Below are 22,673 nucleotides of genomic sequence, written 5' to 3' on the forward strand. Positions count from 1 at the left end.
GTGATACTTCAAGCTTTTGTTTTCTTTTTCAACATTCCCCTGTCAATTCAGGGTCTTTTCAGGTTCCATCCAACTTTTAGGATTGTTTGTCCCAGTTCTTTGAAAAATGCCAATGGTACTTGAGATGGATGATATGGATGGCATTGAGAGTATAGATTGCTCTGGGAAGCACAGATATTTTAACAGTGTTTATTCTGCCAACCATGTGTATGGGATATTTTTCCATCTGTTTGTGTCTTCCTCAATTTCTTTCCTTCTTTTCTATCAGCTTGTCTTCTAGATCACTAATTCTCTCTTCTACCTCATTTACCCTAGCTGTTAGATTATCCAATTTAGACTGCATCTCATTCATAGCAATTTTTTTATGGCCTGATTAGATTTCATTATGCTCTTAGAGATTCTATATTTTCACTAATGCTTCTTTCAATCCTAGCTATTGTTATCATGATTGCAAACCTGAATTCTCTCTCTGACACTTTGCTTATATCCATATCCATTAGTTCTGTGGTAGATTACATTGTCTCTGGTTATTTTCTTTGTTGAGAGTTTCTCCTCCTAGTCATTCTGTTGGGGGATGGTTGAGTGAAGGAGTAGAGTCCAAAATATCAACCATGACCCAAGCAAGGTGTACCCTAGCTAAATCCAGAGCAGTGAGAAGCCATCACTGAAAAAACAAATCCTGAATGAAACACAAGAATAAAATATATTAAATTAAAAAATTTTTAAAAGGGGGGGATGAGGGAAGGGGGGCTATAATATTTCAGTGTGGACAAAGCAGGGTGTTTCAGTTGTTCCTGTGTGTATTTTGGTTCATGTGTTAGAGAACACTATTTCCCAAAATTAAAAGGAAAGTAAAACTTTTATATATATATGAAAGTAAAACTTTTATATACATATATATGTATACATATATATGAAAGTAAAAGTATATGTATATATATATCTCATATATGAAAATAAAACTTTTGATATGTATATAAGAGTAATTTTATCTATATACATATATGTGTGTGTGTATATATATATCCTTGTAATTTTATGTATATATATTACATATATATGTAAAATTGAATAGTAAAATAAGGACTACAAAAGAGCATATGCCTATAAAAACATACAGGTGTGAAAAAATACAAGTTAAAAAGCTACTATGAATTACAAGTTGATATAATAAATATCTAACTGAAACAAGAAAAAGGTAAAAAGAATAAAACAGAGGAAAAGCATAAGAGAAAGAAAACAAAGAAAAAGAGAATTAAATCTGAAAAATAAACAAGCTGTGAGGCAACACCTGGAGCTCACCATACTATTTTCCCCTGTTGTTAGGATTTTACAGTCTTATGGGGTCTGTAAGGTTGTTGTCCTCTAGTTCTTCCAGCCTGTTGGGGGGGGGGGGGGGGGGGGGGGGGGGATGTTTCTCAGGCAACCCTGTGGGGGGGGAGTTACCCTGCCCCCTGTCAGGGAATGGCTCAGTGGAAACTAGTCTTCTTGTCCTTTTGTTCTGTGGCAGTTTTTTGTGCTTCTCCTGAGGGGTAGAGCAAAAGTGACCACACCCAAACCTCTGGCCTGGTGCAGAAAATTCACAGTCTGCACTCTTTAATAAACCCTCCAGGGCAAACAGTCTCCTTTTCTGTATGCGCCATTGAAAACCACAGCTTCCCCTGCCGTGACTCAGAGGTTGTCCCAGGGACCCAGGCCTGGCTCTGACCTTTGTGCTTCTAAAACCGTGAGCAACTGCGGGCTCACCCTCTCACCCACAGCCCCTGGATCATGTGTGAGCACTGCTCTAAAATCCTTTCCCAGCCTCTACAGCTCTGTGAGTTTTTGCCTGATTATGGGCCCAGGCTGCTGATTTTTTCAGGCTGCTCAAGAGAAGAGTAGTTCTCAACCAGGCTGGCTTGCAGTTTATGGTGATCTGAGCTGAGAAACCATTCCTGGACTCACTGACCATAAGCTGCTTCCTGGCTCCGCTGCTCATTGCCAGTTCAGGAAGCCCCTTTGGCTCTGAGGCTTCTATCCCGAGACCACAATGCTCTCCTAGAATTCTGCCTGTTCCTTTCCAGATCTCCTTTCCAAGAGGGATGTTACTCCTTAGAGCAGATTTCTAAAGGTTCTGATTTTGTGCTCTGGTGTTATATCACTTACCATGCACCAGCTTATGGTGCCTCCCTCCCCCTTCTGTTTATCTTTTGATACCTCCCTACAGATTTGTGACTCTGCACTTCCTACCTTGCAAAAAACAGTGCTTATCTGCTTGTAAAGATCCAAATATAAATTCTTATACCTCAGACTGATTTCATGGGTGTTCAGAATAGTTTGGTAGATATCCAGCTAAATTCAGGGGACCAGTTGAAATGGGGTCCCATACTCCACCATCTTGCCTCCTCTATTTTTGTTATTCCAAAGTAATATGCAACTGTAGTTCTGTTATCTTCTCTGATCCAGTAAGAAAGAAGACTAAAGGAATTTCCAAGTTTATTTTTTCTAAAATTCTCTTCTTACTCTAGTTTTATTAGGTCATGATTAGAGAATATGGCCCGTGTATTTGTTTGCTAGTGCTGCTATAACAAAGCACCACTAACGAGAGAGCAAATAAAGTCACATTATGAGGGCCTAGGGGTTAGGATATCAACATATGAATGGGGTAAGACACAACCTAACCCATAGTAGTTGTACACAATACTTTCTGAAATGGAAGTTTTCTGTGGCACCTGGCCCTGTCAGTCAGTGGAGCATGCAACTCTTGATCTCAGGACTGTGAGTTCTAGCTCCACATTGGGTGTAGAGATTACTTAAAAACAAAATCTTTAAAATGGAGAATTTCTTTGTAATCTGATACAGGATACCTTCTCATAAATATTTCTTTGAAAACCTATAACAGTGATATTATTGTTGTTAGTAGTAGTAATAGTAAAAACACTATTTTTCAGAGCAGTTTAAGGTTCACAGAAATATTGAGTTGAAAGTGTAGAGAGTTTCCTTATACCCCACACCCCCTATGCACACAGCCTCCCTCACTGTCAACATCCTATGCCAGAGTGGTAGGTTTGTAACAATTGACAAACTTACACTGACATGTCATTATCACTCAAAGTCCACAGTTTTCATTAGGATTCACTCTTGGTGTTGTACATTCATGACAAATATATAGTGATATGCCTCTACCATTGTGGTATACAGAATCGTGTCACTGCCCTAAAACTTCCCTGTGTTCCGTCTACTCATCTCTCTCTCCCCCAGTCCTTGGAAGCCACCAATCTTTAACTATCTCCATAGTTTTTCTTTTTCCAGAATTTCATATAGTTGGGGTCATATGGTATATAGTCTTTACAGGTTGGCTTCTTGCACTTAGTAATATGCATTTAAGTTTCTTCCATATCTTTTCATGGCTTGATAGCTGATTTCTTTTTAATCTGAATAATAATATTCCATTGTCTGGATGTACCACAGGTGATTTATCTGTTCACCTACTGAAGGACATATCAGTTGGTTCCATGTTTTTGGCAGCTATGAATAAAGCTACTAATAACATCTGTGTGCAGTGTTTTATGTAGACAAGTTTTCAACTCACTTGGTAAGTACCAAGGGGCGTGATGGATGGATCTTATGGTACGGTTATGTTTACTTTTGTAAGAAATGGCCAAACTGTCTTCCAAAGCAGTTGTACCATTTTGCATTCTCATCAACCATTAATGGGAATTCCTTTTGCTCCATATCCTCTCCAGCATTTGGTGTTGTCAGCTTTTTGGATTTCGGCCATTTTAATGAGTGTGTTGTGTTGTTTTAATTTGCAATCTCTAATAATATATTTGAGCATCTTTACATATCTCATTTGCCATCTGTTTATCTTCTTTGATGAGGTGTGTGTACAGATATTTGGCCCATTTTTTAATTGGGTTGTTTATTTTCTTATTGTTGAGCTCTTTGTGTATTTTGGATAACAGTCCTTTATCAGATACATCTTTTGCAAATATTTATCTCCCAAGCAGTTATTTTCTTTTTAACAAGAATGGTGGAATGGAATTAGTATCATGATCACTTAGAGACCTGTGGCGTCTGGGTGGCTCAGTCGGTTAAGCATCTGACTCTTGGTTTCAGCTCAGGTCATGATCTCATGTGTTGTGGGATGGAGCCCTCTGTTGGACTCTGCACTCAGTGGGGAGTCTGCTTGAAGATTCTCTCTGTCTGCTCCTTCCCACATTTGTGCTTCCTCTTTCTCTAAAATGAATAAGTAAATCTTCAAAAAAATCACTTATAGAGCTTTCCCTATATTTGGAGCTTTAATGATATATAGAACTTTAACTATATAGGGAGGATGCAAGTATCCCACTCCAAACCTACTAAACCAAAATCTTCACAGGTTCACCTGGGCACATGCAGTTTTATGAGCTTGGAGGCAAGGGAGCAATGGAAACGGAGGGACTGGGTGGGTGGAGAAGCCCAGGACTGGGCAGTTGACAAGGTGGGGAGGGAACTGTCAGGACTGACTCCCAGGTTCTTGGCTTCAAAAAATGGTTTCAAGGAGAGGTTGTTTACTGAAATGGAGAACCTGGAGGAGGAGCACATCTGGGGAAAGATTTAGTTTGGTTTTTAATATGTTGTATTTGAGAGGCTGTTAGATATCCAAGTAAGGATGCTGAACAGTCAGTCAGAGGAATCACAAATGGATCCAGATCCCAGACACATTTAGAGGATGATGTGTCTGGAGACAGCATTTGAAGAGGTGGGCCAGGGTGAGATCAGCTGAGGAGATAGTGTGTATTGAAGAAAAGAGAAGATGGCCTCATTTAACTTAATCACCTCTTTAAAGACCCTGTCTCCAAATACAGTCAGATCTGAGGTACTGGGGGTTATGACTTCATCATAATGAATTTTGAGGGGACACAATTCTGCCCATGGCAGGCAATGAGGCACAGTGAGCCCTGGGACTGAGGGCACTAAGCACTTGGGGTGCAAGTGCCCAGAATCCTGGCCTCAAGATGGACATGTGGAGGGTGGTGGAGCTTGTACCTCCCCCTCAGCACCTGGCAGCCCCCTGACCCCTTGTCCACTCTTCTCTACAGGCTCGCTGATTGGCCAGAGACTCTCAGACCATCCTGATGTGCGGAAAATTGGGTTCACAGGTTCCACAGAGGTGGGAAAACACATCATGAAGAGGTAAGTGGTTGAAGGTACCTCTGATCACAGTGTTGGGATGTGGACAGTGCTGTGTGTGAGCTTCACACAGGTTGTGACTCTGTGTCTGGGTTTCTGACCAGCTCTTGGTGAGGCTGGTGCAGCTGCTCTGTGGAGCACACTCAGACCAGGGGACTGCTGAAAACTTAGTGAAATTTGGGGCCACCAGCACAAGTGTGACAGAGCTGCTCTGTACTGAGATGTGCTTCAAGTGTAAAAGGTCCACCAGATTTTGAAAACTTAGTATACAAAGTGCCTTGTTAATAACTTCTTATATTGATTGCAAGTTGAAATGATATTTTTTATTAATTGGGTTAAATAAAATATGTTAGAATTAATTTCATTGGTTTCTTTTTAGTTTTCTTTTAAAACTAAAAGAAATTTAATTTAGTTTTTTAGTGGCTACAAAAGAATTGTCATTATATATGTGGCTGGTATTTGAGGTGTTTGCTCTACTCTATCGGACAGCTCTGTTCTAGAACATCCTCTCATCTCTTACTCCTTGGACTTGCCTCAGGCGGCTGGGGTTGTGTTCCTGGCTCTGTCACTAATTCATGATAATGACTAGGGCCTAGCCCTGACCCTTCCAGGCCTCAGTTTCCCCATCACTTCAGCAAAGATAGTTTTCATGCTCCGTGGTACTTGTCTGTGTAGCTGATGAGCTTGGAGAGGGCTGGACCACCACATAGTACCTTGTAACCCTGGCATCCCCAAGACAACCACGGGATGCCTGAGCCCCACCCCACTGAAGCTGAATTCTACGGGGTGGATTTCAGGCATCTGTACTTGAGTGAAAAGTACAAATAGAGAGGAGCTGGGGCTTCTGTTGGGCATACTGCCGCTTTTCTCTGAGCTCATGTGACCACCCTCCTCTGTCTCTGTTGCAAGACTCATGCTTGAGATCTCCTGGGGCAGTCCAGCTATGACATGAAAATTCCATGAGGGGAAAGGCTTCTCTCGTGTTAAAACAACATCTCCTTGTAGCCCCCAGTGCAGAGCAGTGTTCCTTTTCCCCGGACTCTTCTGCAGCCTCTGACCCTGCTCTCCGTGAGCCCGTCTGTGCACCACAAGATGGGATTCTCACTTCTTGGCCCCACACCCGCTCTGTGAGCCAGGGTGCATCCTAGACCCTGAGTGGTGCCATGCTTGATCACAACAGCTTTACATGAGATCCTCTTCTGGGTCAGGAGCCATGGCCAGTGTGGCTGGTAGTGTGTCTTTAGGGTCAGTAGAGGCTGATGTCACAGCCTGTGAGGAGGCCAGATGGAGCTGTACTGCTTCAGTTTGAGTGCAGGAGAGCAAACCTCAACATTGAAGAGAGGGAGGCTGGCTGTGGTGCAAGACTGATGGACACAGTGGGAGGGTAGCTGCAAGCAGCCACAGTGGCTTATTTACCTGTCATTATTCAAAAGCTAGCTGGTCTCCCCAGTGCTGTATAGGCATGTGTGCTAAGGCCAGAGAGGGCTCAGTAAATGTCAGGTCTGAGGACTGCAGGGCAGGAGGGCTTGGGACACCCTGTCAATGTGGGACTGCCATCTTCTGGGGACTTTTCAAGCCTGCTGTGGCTGGTGCCTGAGATGGAAGCCCTCTTCCTGGGTCAGTCCTGAGTGAGGAGCATGCCCACCTCCCGACCCTGTGCCATGCCTGTTTTTCCCTGGCCCAGTCCTTTGGGTGTCCCTTGAGAGGACAGTATCAGTGAGTCCACTTTGTGCCCACCATGTAGCATGCACAGGATTCCCGGCTTCTCTCTGTTTGCACCTGTCACTGAAAATCTGAGGTGCTGGAATCCCTGCGGCATGGCAGCTGCCCCAACTGGGGAATGGTTCTGTGTTTGGTTTATTCATTGGATGTTTACCAAACACCACTGCTTGACCAGACAAATGCCTGCCTGCCCCGGTGGGACTTAAGCTTTGATGGGTAGGGTTGGACACAAATAAAACATGCAGCATAGTACAGCAGGCACAGAGCAGAGGGGCATGCCATTTATAGGGGGCAGTCGGGCAGGTACCCCAGCAAGGGATGGAGCAGAGCCCAGAAGGAAGTGAGGAATGAGCTTTGAGGATACCTGAAGGAGGAGTGATCCAGAGAGGGCTGTGTGAGCAAAGGCCCTGCGGTGGGTGTGGGCCTGGGTGTGGAAGAGGAGGAAGGCAGCACTGTGGCAAGGGGAGGGAGTTAGGGAGAGCTGATGAGCATGGGAGTGGGGAGACACTCCTTCTGATCCCCTCCTTGTTTTTTGAACAAAGCATGTTTTGCAGCTTCCCTTGGCCCCTCCACCTGGAACCCCCATGTCTCAGTCTCCCAAGGACCCAGCCCTACCCTACCAATCTCTGTCTCTTTCAGCTGTGCTCTGAGTAACGTGAAGAAGGTGTCCCTGGAGCTGGGAGGGAAGTCGCCCCTCATCATCTTTGCTGACTGTGACCTCAGCAAGGCTGTGCAGATGGTGAGGGCCTGCCTGAAGGGTGGAGGTGGGGCACCCATCTCTGATTCTACAGTCAAACTCACACATTTGGCCTAGACTGGCAGGAAGGGACCTAGGGGACAAGGAATGACATATGCCTTCCAGGAAACAAATTTCTCAAGAAGTTTCATAACTATCAGAATTACTGAGATCAGCTTCACAGAATGATAAATGTAAGCCACAGTTCCATCTCTTCTGAAATCAGCATGACAACTTTTCGTTTTTCCCGTGTCCACTTGCCCAGCTCCTCCACTGACTCACTGGGCAGCCTCAGGCAAGTTACTCAATGTTTCTGGGCTTCATGTTCTCACCTGTATCATAGGGAGAATACGTCTATGGTTATTACAGGGATTCAACAAGCTATGAAGTCTGAAGGGCTAAGAAGATGTGGCGGGTGCTGTGTGTCAGTGGTTCTTTTGTTCATGTTGTCATTGTCATTGTTATGCCTTGGTCCCCCTTTCCACACCTGTGGGCACAAGTCAGTTCAACCAGGTGTCCAAAATGGCTCATTCCCTCTAAGTCTCGCTGTGCCTTAGAGGACAATGTGATGCCCAGCATAGACATGAAAGGGAGTGCAGCTGCAGATAGGGAAACTGAGAGAGGCAAGTCCATTTCCAAAGGGTCTTGGCACTAGTGCCAAGGCCATTACTTCAGGGCCAAAGGCCCAGGCCATGTTATTGGGCAGTGCAATCCCAGCTGCCAGGAGAGCCAAGCTCTCGCTCCTCCCTTGTCCCCACAGCCCCCCTCCCACCAAATAGGGCTTCCAGGTCCAAAATGCAGGCTCCCTTGAGCCTCTGAGGACACTTATTCTGGACAGCTGCCAGGAGTTCTCTCAGGCCTAGGCTGGCACCCAGTCCCTCCCAAGACGGGGGGCTGTCTGCCTGCCTTTGCCTGCGTCTGCTGCCTGCTCCAAGCTAACAGACTCTCCAGGCTCAGCCCCAAGAGTGTGGACTCTGACTCCTCCTGTATCACCCCAGGGAGTACGCCTGCATACAGGGTCTCCTCTCTACTCCCTCTTGTCCTCCACTCTTTGTAATGTGAACATAGGTGTCCCCCCAGGGGATGGGACTCATCTCTTCTCTTGAGGTGACTAAAGAATGAGTAGAGCCTGTATGTCCATTGCTGGTTGGGCCTGGACTGCCATCCCATTGGAGACTGGAGACACACATTCCTACCCTTCCCTATAAGGAGGTGGTAACTGGGCGTGGGAAGGTGGGATGTGGGGGGCTGGCACCCCAGGAGCAGTTGTGAGCCAGCATCCTTATCCATTCTCCAAAGGGGATGAGCTCCGTCTTCTTCAACAAGGGGGAAAACTGCATTGCAGCAGGACGGCTTTTTGTAGAGGACTCGATCCATGACCAGTTTGTACAGAAGGTGGTAAGTTCTGCTGCAGTCTTTACTGGGACGGCCACCTGTGCTTCAGGGGTAGGGGGCAGGGAGGCGGGGCTGGACCAGGTGGAGTCGGGCACTGTCCTTCTGAATCAGGAAACCCTCAGGCAAAACTGTATCCTTTTTCACATGTTTTTATTATTTCAGCAAGAAATGGTAACTCTGCAGCTCACACTGACATAACCAAAAAGGGCCTATCCTATGTCAGTTCCCGAACAGTGAACCCTAAGCCAGGGATTGAGGTGCATGTGGCTCACTGTGGGTGAGCTGTCAGGGGAGGCCTGGGAGGTGGGAGGGACCAGGAGAGGACAGAGACAGGTCTGGTCTCAAAGTGACATCTAGCCCTAGCCTGGCCTACAGGTAGAAGCTCTGGAGCACAAATGATACCTCTTAGGTGTACCCCTGGGGTCAAGGGGCCAGGCATTTGTCCCCTGTCAACAGTTGCTGGCTGTGAGTGTTCATGGGCTCACTCACATGTTCATGGGCTGGGACCTGGGACCAGCAGCTGTGAGAGGTGGGTGGGTACCAAAGAGGGCGGGGTGTGGCACTCACAGCCTCTCCTACATTCTTACAAGACAGGAACAAAGGGGAGATTACTCTGCCCCACTGACTCTGTTGGAAAAAGCTGTGGGGGAAGATGCTGGTTGGTGTCACTGGGTCCCAGGTCCATCCCTGGTTCATTCAGTGATTGTAGGACCTACAGAGCTCCGGTTGGCTAAGCTTCAGCCAAGAATCCTTCCCCACATCCTGGCAAGCAGAGTCTGATCCCAGCGGTTATGAGAGAAGATGTTGGAACACAGTCCCTACGTGCTGGTGTGAAAAACTGTATTTAGGAAGCCAGGGAAAAGGACAGAGCAGGACTGGGATAAGGCGAGGCAGCTGTGAGGAAGGAGTTCTGGGGAGGGTCTTGGATAACGAATAAAAATATGAAAGGCAGTGAGGAAAGAAACAGTGTTTCTAGAAGGGAGTGTAATAGCTTTTGCCGCTTGGTGGCTTGGGCTAACAGCCATTCATGCAGTCATGGTCTTGTGGGTGGGCACTGTGGGCACCAGCCTAGGTTCGCCTGAGCTTGCTCATGCATCTGCTGTCGGCGGGGGCGCTTGGTGGCTGCGTTGGGATGGCTCATCTTTGTCCCTGCAGTCCTTCATCCTGTAGTGTGTGCTCAGACACATGCAGGGACAATGGTAGGACTCCTAGGAGTGAGAACAGGAGTGTAAAGATTTCTTGGGACCTCTCAAAGTTGCTTCTGCCACATTCTGCCTGCCCAAACAAGTCACAAGTTAGCTCAGATTCAAACCTATCTCCATGAGAAGTGAATACAATGCATAACCCACTGTAGTTTGGGAGCCGGGCAGCCTGACTGAGCGAGTCCTTTGCTGCAACAGGCCCAGTATAGGACTAGCTGAATCTGGGGCACAGGTGGGGAGTCATGATGGAGGGCCTATGAGGGGGCAGCTCACTGAATGGATATAGTTGTGGGGAACATAGCTGGGCAAGCCCCGGCCCCCTCCAGGTCTGCAAAAGAGTCATGAAACCCCCACAGGGTGAGGATAGGGGTCAGAATCCCTATCAAATCCCCAGGGGAGTTTCAGCTCCCAAATATGGGAAGTGAGAGGCACATCCAGGACACTCAGCATTATTACTCTTGGCATCCTAGGGATGGAGTTGGGGGTAGGGGAGAGTTGGTGGCCAGGTGGGAACAGGGAAGGGGAGCACAGCAGGGATAGGGACTCTCTTCAGTACAGAAGAGCTAAGGGGTCCTTGGTGAGAGGGTAGGGGCTGGTCCTTGGGGGCTTGAGTGTCTTCTGATTAGGCCTGGCTGGGGGGTATAGAGCCTGAATGGAGGGGTGAAGTAGCCTCAGAGTAGGAGGCAGCCAGTCAAGCCTGACCTTGAGGCACCTAGAGTGAGGGTGGAGATGACCTTGTTGATCTTAAGAAACTGAGGAAGAGGGTGCCTGGGTGGCTCAGTGGGTTAAGCCGCTGCCTTCGGCTCGGGTCATGATCTCAGGGTCCTGGGATCGAGTCCCGCATCGGGATCTCTGCTCAGCAGGGAGCCTGCTTCCTCCTCTCTCTCTGCCTGCCTCTCTGCCTACTTGTGATCTCTCTCTGTCAAATAAATAAATAAAATCTTAAAAAAAAAAAAAAACAACTTAAAAAAAAAATTATTAAAAAAAATAAAAAAAAAAAAAAGAAACTGAGGAAGAAGCCTGGAGAAAGGTGGCAAAAACAGGAGGGGTGAACCCCAGCCAGGAGTCCAGAAGGTCTGATGTCTACCTCCCACTGGTAGGGCCATCTAAGTTATTTTCCATAGCACAGCATCCCATATTCAGGGGCTTTTCTGACTCTCTGCATCCAGCCCCAGAATCCATCAGATACCATGTAGCACATCTTTTATGGAATCCAAAACCCATGTCTCCAAGGGGCAAAGCCTAGACCTACATTTAGGCTGGCTGAGGCAACAGGGAAGCCCTTCCAGAGGAGGGGACCTTGAGGCTGGGCTTTGAAGCAGGAAGTTATGGGAGCAGGAGTGAATGGACTCAAGGCCCAGACCCTTCCACTTAGTCTCTTCCTCTGCACTGTGGCAGGACATGTATCTCCCTGCCCCACCCCCACTCCATATTCTGGAGAGCCCAGACAAGTGATCTCTCAGCTTCTCAGCCTATGAAGCTGAGTGCAGGACCACTATAGGGACACACTCTTTGCTGACCCATGTCTGGGCCTCACCCTATCCCTGGACACCTCTGTTTTCTCAGCCTGTCTGATGCTAGGCTTGGGTCTCCTTGTACATTAGAGGCATTTGGGGTTTCAGCCTTGAAGGCAGATCTGGAACCAGAATTGAGACTGTCCTGAGGGTGTGTAGACTTTCTTCAGGGCTCAGTGGCTGGTCACCAAACATGCAAACCTGGTAGGCGGGTCAGGTTGGGAATATCAACAGAAACCATGGTACCTGACCAGGACCTGACTGGGAGGACTCTCCACAGGTAGAAGAGGTAAGGAAGATGAAGATTGGCAACCCTCTAGACCGGGACACCAACCATGGGCCGCAGAACCACCAAGCCCACCTGCAGAAGCTGGTAGAGTACTGCCAGCGTGGTGTGGAGGAAGGGGCCACGCTGGTCTGTGGTGGGAGACAAGTTTCTCGGCCAGGTCAGTCAGAGCACTTCTGGCTTGCTGGGGAGAACTGGAGGGCAGGTAGCATGGCCTCTGGTCTCCTGCCCCACTCTAACTGCAGGTGTCTGAACTCCACAAACTCCATGGTTAGGCTCCCAGACTTCAGGGCTTATTCAGGACGTTGACTGTGGTGTCCTTGGCTATTTGGACCCCAGCCAGACCAGGTGTTATATTGGCAAGGTGAAGACACCAGTTCTAAAATCTAGTCAGTGCTGGTTTAGTAGGGGACTTTGATTTGCCTTAAATATCTCTGCATCCTTGAAATTCTTTCCTCCTGTGGATTCCATGGCACTGGCTTCCATAGCTTTCTGTCTTTGCTGTTACTTCTCAGTGGTCACTTTTCGCTGAACCTCCATTTCCACCTGTGCCTTGAATGGAGGTATAGCCCCAGGTATATCCTGAACTTGGAGCACTTCTCATGACAGACCCTTTCCCTGGAGGGTCTCACTCCCTGCAGTGGCTCACACCCTCCCAAGTACCTGCCTCCAGGCTCCTCCATCCAGAATTCCCGACCACCTAGACACCTCCACCGGCATGTCTGCAGGCCCTTGAGACTAAACAGGTACCAAATTCATCACTTTATCTGAGTGTCCTGACCCAGATATACACTTGCCTCTCTAGAATCTTCCATCTCGTCAAGTCACAGGAGCCAGAGGAGCGGGGGCTGTGGCATGGACTGTTCAAGCTGCTTCCTTGTCAGACTGCCCACCATGTGGGGACAGGCCCAATGTCTGGCTTCTACACCATTAGGTCCTTCATGCCAGCACTGAGACTCACACCAAATCTGAGTTAATCTGATGGAGGGAAGGAGGGAAGGAAACAATGAATTCTAGATTCCTCTATTTTTCTGACTCCTACTTTAAATTAATTGCTTCATTCTCTTAAATTAAAAATCTTTCTTCCTCCCCTGCATCCCTGCTGCCATACTGCCGACGCTATAGCTCGTTTTGCCTGCAGCATCACGCCTGCTTCCTGAGGACCCTCTTGTACTGCGCTAACCCTTTACTCATGGTAGCTGCCGGAAGTCTGATTATGTCTCGCCCAATGCTGAAGCAACTTCTGCAGTGACCCATCCTCCTGCAGCAGCAAGCTCAAACTCCTCATTTCATGTGCAGGGTCTTCCATAGTCTGTTGCTAACTGGCCTGCCCATGACCCTTGCTCCAGCCACATTTTACTCTCTCTGAGTACATCTCATGTTTCCCCACTCCCTGGGCTTCTGCTGCTCCTCTGATTAACAAACCTCTCCCCATTTCCTCAGCAGCTGGCGAATTCATCAACCAGCTCAAATAACATCCAGGCGCAGACCATAGGTACTCCTATGTCACAGATGCTCCCTGGCACCTCATGCAGTGACAGTTTTATAGCCATTGATGGCCACCCTTTCCCTGCTGTCAGTACACTAGAGTTTGGGGTCTGATGGGAGAGAGTAAAACAAAGGCATGTTTGCAGAACAGTTCTAATGGTGCATCACCCAGAAACCAGGACACTGGGGAGCAACTGTCACCACCTCCTGGCCTGAGGGCCAAGAGGAGGAAGTAGAATTCCTGGAAGCTGGTGGGGGGCAGAGCTGTGAGGTACAAACTCAGTTGGTTGTCAGAGGGTAGGGGAGCCTCATGTGGGCCGAGTCCAGAAGGGCAGAGAAGAGTACAGAAAGAACAGGAAACGGTCAGAGCCCAGCCAATGCAGAGCCTTCCACACCTGGTGGGCAGCCCTCGTTTGCATTCTGAGAGCATATAGGCCATACCACATGTCAATAGGTGTTCATACCGAATGTAGCTTTGAAAAACTGTAATTAACGTTAAAACATAATTTTTTAATGTATGAAAAGTATGGAATATTTTATTAAGTTGCTTTTAAGGTTAATTTTTTAGAAATTAGAGATTAGATTAGATTAGAAATTAGATTAGATTAATCTGATCTAGATCAGATTAATCTGATTAGATTATTCTAATCTAGATCTAATCTAATCTAATTGATTAACTAGATTAATCAATTAGATTAGAAATTAGAAAGAGAGAATTTCAAGTCTCTCAATTTTCCTTTACTCAGGCTAAATTATATCTCAGTCCAGTAGAGTCTCAGGGTCCTGGGGCTCCCTGTCTAGAAGAGAAATAGAGGAAGCATTTCTTTCTTTTTTTTTTTTTTTCAGTGTTCCAAGAGTTATTGTTTATGTGCCACATCCAGTGCTCCATGCAATACATGCCCTCCTTAATACCCATCACCAGGCTCACCCATCCCCCATCTCCCTCCCCTCCAAAACCTTCAGTTTGTTTCTCAGAGTCCACACTCTCTCATGCTTCATCGCCCCCTCCAATTTCCCCCAATTCACTTTTCCTTTTCTTCTCCTAATGTCCTCCATGTTATTCCCTATGCTCCACAAGCAAGTGAAACCATATGATAATTTACTTTCTGTTTGACTTATTTTGCTCAGCATAATCTCCAGTCTCATCCCTGTTGATACAAAAGTTGGGTATTCATCCTTTCTGATTAGGCGTAATATTCCATTGTATATATGGGCCATATCTGCTTTATCCATTCATCTGTTGAAGAGCATCTTGGCTCTTACCACAGTTTGGTGATTATGGCCATTGCTGCTACGAACACTGGAGTACATATGACCCTTCTTTTCACTACATCTGTATCTTTGGGGTAAATACCCAGTAGTGCAATTACAGGGTCATAGAACATGTCTCCAAAGGCAAAGGAGACAAAAGCAAATATGAACCTTTGGTACTTCATCAAGATAAAAAGCATCTGCACAGCAAAGGAAATAGTCAACAAAACAAAGAGGCAACCCACGGAATGGGAAAAGATATTTGCAAATGACACTACAGACAATGGGCTGATATCCAAGACCTATAAAGAACTTCTCAAACTCAACACCCAAAAAACATAATCACGTCAAAAAATGGGCAGAAGATATGAACAGACACTTCTCCAATGAAGACATACAAATGGCTAGCAGACACATGAAAAAATGTTCATCATCATTAGCCATCGGAAATTCAAATCAAAACCACATTGAGATACCACCTTATGCCAGTTAGAATGGCCAAAATTAACAAGACAGTAAACAACAAGTGCTGGAGAGGATGTGGAGAAAGGGGAACCCTCTTACACTGTTGGCGGGAATACAAGTTGGTGCAGCCACTTTGGAAAACAGTATGGAGATTCCTTAGGAAACTAAAAATAGAGGAAGCATTTCTGCTGTCAGAACTGGTTCCATCGACAACCAGGGACTGTAGGAGCAACAGTCTTTATGGGAGGAGGTGGAAGGCATATGTTGACAGGAGAGCAGGAGAGTGTTCCTGGCTGAGAGCACTCACCCCCTGCACCTGGGGCATCAGCACCTGCACGGAGGGTCCAGGAAGCAGGGAGACAGTACTGAGGGGTCCTGGCCATCAGAACCCATGTCCAAGGCTCCCCACTCCGCCCAGCTCAATCTACTCCATAGGGACTGATGGAGAGCCATCGGCACTAGGTTAAGAATCGCCACTCTCTCAGACCAACACTGAGCTTCCCATCTTCCTTAGCAGCATTTACTTGAAAGGGTTGTGAGGATCCTGGGAACTCATAAGTCTGGGGCAGGAAAGCCACCCACCATCTGTAGCAGCCACCACACAGGTGTCACAACCTGCAAGATGTATGCATGGTGGCTTCTCGGGCCCAGGCCTGGCTGGGGAGAGGTTTGCCCACCTGCAGACCATGGACTTCTGTCTCCCCCTAGGTTTCTTCTTCGAGCCGACTATTTTCACGGACGTGGAGGACCACATGTTCATAGCCAAGGAGGAGTCCTTTGGACCCATTATGATCATCTCTCGATTTGCTGATGGGTAGGGAGTCCTGCTTATGTCTCTTGAGAGCCTGATCCTCTCCCATGCCTTCCTGGTGTCTTTGTTTGAGCTTTGTGGAGGGGAGTGCAGAAAAGGAATGCAGATAGGGTGGGGGCTGTGGATGCAGCATAGCTTCCTGTGGAGTCTGTCTCAAGTCCTGAAGTTAGGAGAGCCCCAGGGGACCAGCCAGGCTGGGTCCCACTGAGAGTGTCTTCCTTGTCTCTCTGATGCCTCACACAACATGCTGGGTTCTGTTCTTATCCACTGCTGCATAACAAACCACCCCAAGCCCCAGTGGCTTAGGGTAGCAAATTACTTAATTCACTTGCAAGTCTTCAGTTTGGTCAGGGTTCCATGTGGCTGCCCACCTCTGCTCTGTGCCATGTCAGGGCAGCCAGAGAGGCCCTCAGAGAAGCCAGGTGGATGATGGAAGCCTCCTCAAGAGCCATCAGTTGGCCTCAAAAAGCCCTGAACCTCACTGCCACCTGTCCTGTTGGTCTAGCTGAGGCCAGATCTGGCCCAAAGGGAGAAGACTGGACTGGCCATAATTGCTCTACCACAGGCCCTTTTCCTGACTATCATTTTTCAGAACAGCACCTTTCAGCAGATTGCAGAATGGCATCTCCTCCTCGATATACTATACTTCCAACTGTCAAAAAATTATAAAAGTTTTCTTTACTTGCTGATTGTATTAGAATGAGATACTTTTCTCCCATCTACCAAGCATTGTGCCCAGTCTTCAAGCCTATGATGTCTTGGATGCCCCCAGTGTAGCTGCCCAAGGAAGGCCTTTCAATGTGTGTTGGGTTCCCAGCCTGCCCCCCTCCCTGGGCTACCATCCCCCTGTCTACACAGTGAGGGAATCCCCCTTGATAACCAGAAGGGACCGACTCTGCTCTGCCTCCTCTCTCATTCTTTCCTCTTTGCTTGGCTGGTCTGTCTCCACACTTTCTGTGCGTTTGCTTAGACGGTCCTATGTGGTGGGGAGCTTGGAGTGGGCTGCCCCCCCCCAACCAGGAGTAAGGAGTACAGGTCTTTCTGTGTTCCATGCCCATTATGGCCCCATGACCCTCCTCACAGAGTTCTTTGTGGGTTTTCCCTGCAGCGACGTGGACACTGTGCTGTCTCGGGCCAATGCCACAGAGTTTGGCCTGGCCTCTGGAATCTTCACCAGGGACATCAACAAGGCCTTGTATGTCAGTGACAAGCTGGAGGCAGGCACCGTGTTTGTCAACACATACAACAAGACTGACGTTGCCGCTCCCTTTGGAGGGTTCAAGCAGTCCGGCTTTGGCAAAGACCTCGGTAACCTAATCTGTTAAGGCTCCTTGGTGCCTTAACATTGGTAACCTAATCTGTTAAGGCTCCTTGGTGCCAGGCCCTGTCCTGGGGGCCAGGCTACATGCTGACAACTGGGAGGGAACAGGGGATAATTAAGGCAGTAAGCAAGATCCTGCTAGGAAGTGAGGAGTGCAGGAAGTGGATGAGACAGAATGATCTGGCGGGAAGACCGGGAGGGTAATTTTAGTAGGGATCAGGGTGGGCCTCTCCAAGAAGGTGGCGCTGAGGTACTGGCTGGAGGAGGCGGTAGGAAGACCTGAGGGTATGTGTTCCTGGCAGAGAGGACAGCAGGTCCTGAGAGAACCAGCTTTGTGGTCTAGGAGCAGCAGACAGGGGCCTGAGTGCAGGGATGGGGAAGTCTGGAGGGGAAGAAGCTGGGGAGGCAGTCAGGGGGCCAGAGAGCAGGGCCCTGGGGGCCATAGTCAGATCCTTATCCACAGAAAGAGGAGAAACCATGGAGGCTGAGTGTGGAGCCCAGTGGGGCAGTGTGAGTCCCCAGTGCAGAGACACTCTCATCCAGGTAGCCAAGCACAAGCCCCACCTGGCCTGCCAGGGGAGGTGGAGGTCCGGTCTAGCACTCTTCTTTCCCCAGGCTGTGGTGTGATTTAGAATGAGTGCTGCTTTCCCCATCCTGCCACCATGGAATCCAGCAGTTGAGGACTGACTCCAGCTGGGGATCCCAGCTCTGATGCCCAGCAGTGGTGGTGGGAGCAGGAGAGGGCAGGGTCTAGGAGAGCAGCTGTCTCTCAGAGCCTTCATCCTTGAACCCAACTCAGGATCCTCAGGGAGGTTTGAGCAGAGGCTTAACCATAGAGAGGTTGCTATTTCGTTTTCTACCCTTACACCATCCTTTACACCCTGCAGAAAACCCCAAGGAGGCTTGTGAAAGCAGCCCCAGCAACACTCTCCCCCAAAGTCTGACACTGTACACTGTGCACACAGAGGTGGGACTCACACTCAGACACATGCACATACATGATGTTGGACAGTACTGCTCCCTTTGTCCCCATCTGCCACCGCTTCCCACCTCTGCTTCTTGGTTCCTCCATGGGAATCTACAAGGGCCACTGTTATTCAGGAGGCTGGGGTGTCAAGTCCCCAGGATCTGATCTCTGTCACTTATGGCCCTGCCCCAGAGGTGCTTCCGCTCATCCTCTCTGCTGCCAGCTCATCCTGTGTCCTGTGCACATAAACCAGGCATCCCCAGTAACCCATCAGGGTTTGGGCCAGAGACCTCAGCAGGTCCTGGCTGATGAAGTGTGGCTCTTGGAGCCAACCTTAGCAGGTGGGGGAGATGTCAGGCAACTGCAGGCCCCACATTTTGTTTGTGGGGCCAAAGCCAACAGCTGCAGAACAGCCAAATTCTGGGTGCCTGTGACTCCCTTTCCCAGTAGGAGCATGACCTGGAATTAGGTGGGGGGCAGCAGTGGGGACAGACAATGTGCACCAGAGAGCCCCTCGACTGTCCTCAGGGTGATCAGGCTGCCATTCCTCTAGAGGAGCTAGAGCAGGGAAGTTTCTGGAACAGTTGCCCCCAGTTAGTCTGTATTCCGATGCCTGCAGTGGAATCCTTACCACTCCCCACCCCACAACTGATGCCGGACCTCCTAGCGCCTTGGTTTCTCTTTTCTAACTGAGGCTGACCCCACACGGTTGCTGCAGAGATGTGTAAGATAAAAAGGCTGCAGTGCTCACAAGGTGAGGCCAGCCCTAGGGGCCGCTGTGAGGATGACCTTTCCCCACAGTATGTGCTGTCTTGCAGGAGAGGCGGCCCTGAATGAGTACCTGCGGGTCAAGACTGTTACTTTTGAGTACTGAAGAAAGGTCTCCTGCAAGAAAGCCCCCCTCTCCACGATGTGTCCTTGCCCTCCACAACCTGGCCTGAACCAGGCCTGCCTTCGCAGGGGGAAGCCAAGGCTGCTTCCCTGGAGTTCCCGCCCTCTCACCTCTCCTGAGCATGTAGCACTTCCACAGGAAATGCTGGTGGAAGCCTCCTGCCTGTACCCCTGTCCTCACTGGGACATCCCCGCCCCTGTCCGATCACAGAGACCTTTGACTGGTTGAGAAAGTGGCCCCAGAGTGAATAAAGGTTCTGGCCAGTGACAACCCTGTGTCTCTCATTCCATCTGTGGGTGCTCCTGAGTGGCCCTGCCAGTCCAGGCAGTCTTGTGGAGGAAGGTACCCTGCGGAGAGGTGCACCATTGAAACGTGGGTGTGCATCAGCTAGGAGGAAGCTAGGCATGGGAGACATCTGTGGGGTCACTCCTGGGAAATGCAGAGCAGAGGAAGCAGGAAGGGCAGCAAAAGCCTCCCACTGTGATTCAGCTCTGTCTTCCTGGCACTGTGCTGCCCCAGGCTAGCCTTTCAGAGCTGGGAGAAAGTTCCATCTTTTCCTCTATTGTGTCTTCTGTGACTCTCTGTGGATTTCCCCTTGGCCCCAGCATCCTGCTCTCTCTTTTTCCTCTCACCATGAAGGACTATGGGGCCCCCCCTTCTTCACCCCCATGTCCTAGGTCCCAAACATTACACCTCCAGATACCTGCTATTGCCTCAGTTTACCCCAAATGGCACTCTCTGCTTGACATTTCAACACCCCAGCCCACCTGGCTCTGCCCCTTTGGACTCCACACATTAATTTTATAGAGGGTCTCACAGATCACAGAGAAACCTTATGTTTCCCAGTGAAATAAGGATATGATAAAAGATACAGATGAGCAGCCAGATGATGACATGCATAGGGTGAAGTCTGGCAGGGTCCTGAGCACAGGAGTCTTTGTACCTGTGGAGTCGGGGTGGGTGTGGATGTCTTTGCCAATCTGGAAGCTCTCCAAACCCGATACTACTGGGATTTTTATGGACTATTCCTCACATATTCATGAGCAATCATTAATCCCATTTCTAGCCCCTCTCTTCTCTCTGGAGATTGTTTGAAGTGGGGGCTGAAAATGCCAAGCTTCTGATAATGGCTTCATCTTTCTGGTGACCAGTTGCCACGTAAAACCCAACCAATCACCTCGATAGAATAAAAGATGCTCTTAGTGCTCTTCTTGTTTAGGAATTTACAAAAGTTCTGGAAGCCCTCTGTCAAATATGGGGTCAGAGACAAACATTAGTGTTCTTACCACTTAGGAAATGACAAGGATTTCAGGAGCTCTGTGCCAGGAACTAAGGACAGAGACCAAAATGCATTTTCTATTGTCTCACAGTAATAAGAGTGAGACTATTAGTTTACCCATTTTCTTTATCCCCTTCTTTCTTGAGTTCTAGAACCCCAAGTTTTACATGGGCACATGACTGACCTGAAGAAAGAAAGAATTCCCAACCTCCTTTGCAGCTAGGTAATGGTCATGGGACTGAGCCTAGCAGACAGAATGTGAATGGAAGTGATTTCCTGCCCCTCTAGCTTCCTTTTTTCCTCCCTTTGGGCTGGCTGGAAGCAGACCCAGGAGAGAGGGTGGTGGGCATTTTCTGACCATGCAGATGTGGCAACACCTATGGAGGGGTGAGCAGCACACAGTGGCAGACACCTAAATCCCCAGCATCCTGGAGGTGCATATCCACCAAGGTGACTGGTACATGGGGGAAATAAACCTGTCTTGTGATTTTTTTTTTTTTTAGTTTTTTTTTTAATTTGACAGAGAAATCACAAGTAGGAAGAGAGGCAGGTGGAGAGAAGGAAGCAGGTTCCCTGCAGAACAGAGAGCCTGATGTGGGGCTCAATCCCAGGACCCTGAGATCATGACCTAAGCCGAAGGCAGAGGATTAACCCACTGAGCCACCCAGGCACCCTTCTTGTGATTTTTAATGCACTTATCTTTTCCATGTTAACTGAAGAGTTAAAATCATTTTAGAAATATAATAAACAAAACAAAAATTTCATGAGCAAACCGGGGCAAAGAGGAATGTGCAGAAGGATAAAATCAGGAATGCACTTGGTATCAAAACTGCATGCTGTGAAATTTTATGCTGTTTTGAAGTTGAACCACAATTTAGCTCAGAGCTTTCTAGCCACAAGAGTGTGAGAGAACTGGAACTCACAGTGTCCATATGAGAGAAGAAACCAACTAGTTTTTTTGGAGTACAGAAAGAAACCCATCTTGTGAGTTCTAAACACACACACACACACACCTTTTTATCATGTGATGACCGTTGCCTTATACTATTTTATAGTAGGACTGCAGACTTCTGTATCTTAGGATCTTCCCCAAGGTAGGCGGAGCACATGTTGACCCACTGGCAGCCCAAGCGACCAACATGGTGGCATGGTTGGAACACTATATATTCCTCCAACAGTAGGGTGTGGTCGGGAGGAGGATGGACCCTAAAGCCCAGTTATGCTCTCTGTTGATCTGACTTGATCTAAACATAATGAGCCAGAGGAAATAGAGTTCACCAGAAGCCATTTCAGACAGAGCCTTGCATTTCTTCAGAAGAAATGTTCTGATGAGGCAAAAAGGGGCTGGTGGGGATATTCAGGATCAGAAGATGACCACAGGCTTGCTCTATGTAATACAGGGAAGATGATTTTGAAATATGTGTAGGGAGGAGGTGGACCTGGTAAATGCTACAGGGGGAAGGTGGGGAGGGTGACTGGTCTTTGGGGGATATGTGGGAGTGTGTGGTGGAAACTTCTTTCCCTTCTCCCTCCAAGCTCATCAATTCCTCACTATTCCCTGTGTTTTCCTGTGAACTGCTCTTCTTGGGCAAACCTCAAGGAAGAGATGGTTTGTGTACCCAAGGAGACACAGACAGAGGAGAGTACAGGAGCAAAGAATGTTCTAGAAAACAACTGGTTATGTAAGTACACACTTAGGTACATGGTTGGGTTGCACATTCATCAGTAATCCTTCAAAAGCACTGCTTCTCCCAATGGAATGTGTAAGACACATTGGGCTAACCACAATCCCAGTGTCATTGGGTCCTCTGAGCTGGACCAAGGAGTGAAGTTCCCTTATAAACTGCATTTCAAATGGGTAAAGGAGTTTAACAATAAAGACATGAGGATGCACATTACTCTACAAAGAGCATCAAATTGAAACCCTTCCTTCCACAGAGTAAGCAGTCATGCCCAGAATACATGCATGAGACCAGTTCACTTAGAAACACAGTCTTGGTACATAGTAGGCATTTGATAAGTACCTAGGAATGAATGACTTGATAATTTTTCTCATACTGTCCTTAGATGAGTTACTAAACTTCCTTTGTGCTTCAATTCCCTCATCCATAAAATGTCACAGTGTTTTGAAAATTGTCTAACACTCAGTGAGATCAAGATAAATATTAACTTTCATATGATTCATGGAGT

At 47.9% G+C, this 22,673-nt stretch overlaps 1 protein-coding gene across 2 annotated transcripts in view; it reads left to right on the forward strand.

The window, feature by feature from the left end:
- ALDH1L1 (aldehyde dehydrogenase 1 family member L1) overlaps positions 1-19,474 on the forward strand; it is a 117,213-nt gene extending 97,739 nt beyond the window's left edge. For both annotated transcript variants that reach the window (XM_032842782.1, XM_032842783.1), the window contains 7 exons: positions 5,064-5,157; positions 7,516-7,615; positions 8,912-9,010; positions 12,004-12,169; positions 15,922-16,027; positions 17,133-17,332; positions 19,131-19,474. In XM_032842782.1, the coding sequence (XP_032698673.1) occupies positions 5,064-5,157; positions 7,516-7,615; positions 8,912-9,010; positions 12,004-12,169; positions 15,922-16,027; positions 17,133-17,332; positions 19,131-19,186 (821 nt within the window). In that variant the 3' untranslated portion in view covers positions 19,187-19,474. The remainder of the gene's footprint in view (positions 1-5,063; positions 5,158-7,515; positions 7,616-8,911; positions 9,011-12,003; positions 12,170-15,921; positions 16,028-17,132; positions 17,333-19,130) is intronic.
- Positions 19,475-22,673: the final 3,199 nt, after the last annotated feature.

The sequence above is a fragment of the Lontra canadensis genome, unplaced genomic scaffold (genome assembly GCF_010015895.1).
Source record: "Lontra canadensis isolate GAN:19392208 unplaced genomic scaffold, GSC_riverotter_1.0 scaffold133, whole genome shotgun sequence".
NCBI classification, from domain to species: domain Eukaryota; kingdom Metazoa; phylum Chordata; class Mammalia; order Carnivora; family Mustelidae; genus Lontra; species Lontra canadensis.